This window comes from Nematolebias whitei, chromosome 4 (genome assembly GCF_014905685.2).
Source record: "Nematolebias whitei isolate Nwh7 chromosome 4, NemWhi1, whole genome shotgun sequence".
In the NCBI taxonomy this organism is placed as follows: Eukaryota; Metazoa; Chordata; class Actinopteri; order Cyprinodontiformes; family Rivulidae; genus Nematolebias; species Nematolebias whitei.
In genome coordinates, this window is record NC_056501.1 from 34,410,228 (window position 1) to 34,412,607 (window position 2,380).

The following is a 2,380-nucleotide window of genomic DNA, read 5'->3' on the forward strand; positions in this document are numbered from 1 at the left end:
CCTTGCAACAGGAAAATAAACACTTTGGGTGTTGTGTGTTAAATGCGTGGGAAAATAACTTTTTCAGCCCATTTGATATGAACAACAGCTCAAAAATATATTTTATTGGGCACTTGCGGCCATTTTAACAGCGGCTGTCTCGTTTATGTGTAGTTACTGACGTTCTTTGATAACAGAAGCAGATATTTTTTTGTTCTTACAGAAAGCACAGTTTCAGTCCAAAAGAAAAATCCAGCTTGAAGAAGAATGTCAACAGTTTTTTAATATTTGGATCTTTCAGGTCTTTTTGCCAGTACGTCCAGATTGTATAAAACTGTTATTAAATACAAAATTGTCCCGCTCTGTCACATTTTCTCTTTAAGGCTTCAACGACTGGAAAAGTACCTCTCGACAGAGCTTTGGCGTCTTGTGTTCAGTGAGTTCTGGACTGCAGTTCGGCTGTCAAAGGCAGCGGTTGGCAGTTGAGTGCCACGCAGACTGCTGCAGTAGACTGTCTGTGGTGTCCTCGGACAGACTGGAGTGTCGGGAAATAACTGCGAGTTGAGGGCTCAGGGGGAATCTGTAGCTGTACAGACAGAAGGGGCTTGTGGTGTCGGAAAGATGAGGGAAGAGAGGAGACCCCTGAGGGCTGAGGGGGCTGTGGAGGGGGATCAAGCAGGGTGGACTCCCGGGAGCGCCTTGATGACATGGCTCCCTGCAATGAGGAGGCTTCTTCCCCTGCAGCGCCGAGAGGAGCGAGAGGTCCGTGAGTGGAGCCAGCGAGGGGAGGCCTCTCAGTCTGTCCATTCCCATGGAGGAGAAGCCTCGACCGGGGAGTGCTGCAGTGGAGAGGGAGGAGGTGAGGGACATCCTCTTACAAAAGGGGAGGCCAAGAGTGTGGAGAGCAGCGTCCGAACAGGAGAGAGCAGTGAGCGGAAGAAGAGACGAAGGCGAGGAGAACGGCAGCAGATCTTTGACGCTGCTGGAGTCTGAGCTTCCTGTCAACAAGCACAAGAAACAATGTAAAAAAAAATACATAATTATATTGAAATAATTGATTCATGTACAATCTACGCTGACTACAGCAGATTCATTCATGAAACATGTTGATTCACACGGGACTGGTGGTGAGCAACACTTGACATGTCTTTTGACACCAGAGCTGTGTCAAACGATTTATGATCAAAAGCTGCTGCTGTTTGTGAGAATGTAAACAGGTGTGGTCGGGCAAAGATTCTGTCAGGGGAAAGGATTTCACGAGAAAAAGATTTTGTTGGAGAAATATTCTGTGAAGGAATGATTCCAGTAAGGATTGGCATGAGAGCGGAGTGTGTGATATAACAATCCTTGTGAGTGTGTAAGACACGAATGATTTCAGTCTGCTGAGCTCAGTTTTACACACCTGATGTCTCACAGTCTTTTATAATCATCCATTTAATCTAATCACTTTGGACGTAAACAAATATTTTACGAGTATAAAACATCTGAAGTTGTAAAAATGAGCGAAATGCATTTTATTTCTTCACGTTACGTGTGTGAATGAAGTCATGGATTTTATGTCAATCAAAATAAAAAGGAACAAGATGTTTTCAGAGACAAAACGTATTAAAGAGTCAGACTTGAGTAGAGCAAAAGAAGATGGTTAAATGAAAGCTCAGTACCTTGGAGCTGGATGGTGAACGGCTTAAAGTCCAAGGAGAGAGGGCTTTTCCAGGGATACGAGTCCAGCAGGCCATCCAGTACACCCCTACACACACACACACACACACACACACACACACACACACACACACACAGTAAAAACAATCTAAAATACAAAATGCAGGGTTTTGGTTCTGAGGTGTGGAACAGATTTATTTGAGGGTTTCATGTTTCACTGGTTCAGCCGAGTCAGCGTAAAGTCCCTTGTGGGCCTTTTGTTTGGGATCTGGTGAGGTCTGCCGTACCTGTTTCTGCCTGGATCTCTGAAGCCCTTTGCGAAGGGGTTCCTGTCAATCTTCAGCTTTGTGATCTTGCCAGGAGACAGGAAGAGACGCAGGTTAGTCAGATGGTGACGTGTTAACACTTTTACAACAGGATGGAGAGTAACAGGGATCAACATTGTCAAACGGATCTTTGAGGGGCCAGTTTGGGGTCTGACCCCCCCAGCTTTAACAGGCTGTAGACCCCAACAATCACTGGAGGCAGGATCACAACAAGTGCTGAAGTCACAGCTCGTTAATGAACTTCTGCAAAAATATGTTCTCAGATAGTAAAAAGAGACGTGAAGAAAAGAGCTGGAAGTCCCTGCAGGCTGAACTGTTGCTGAAGGAACAGCTGGGTCAGCAACTAAACATGGAAACACACACACTGAGCAACTGACACATACACAATGAGCAACTGACACACACACAATGAGCAA

At 45.4% G+C, this 2,380-nt stretch overlaps 1 protein-coding gene across 1 annotated transcript in view; it reads right to left on the reverse strand.

Annotated features, from left to right (window-relative positions):
• Positions 1–406: 406 nt before the first annotated feature.
• tbx22 (T-box transcription factor 22) overlaps positions 407–2,380 on the reverse strand; it is an 11,007-nt gene continuing 9,033 nt past the window's right edge. The window contains 3 exon segments of the mRNA XM_037675996.1: positions 407–977; positions 1,641–1,726; positions 1,926–2,114. Coding sequence (XP_037531924.1) covers positions 442–977; positions 1,641–1,726; positions 1,926–2,114 — 811 coding nt within the window. The 3' untranslated portion in view covers positions 407–441.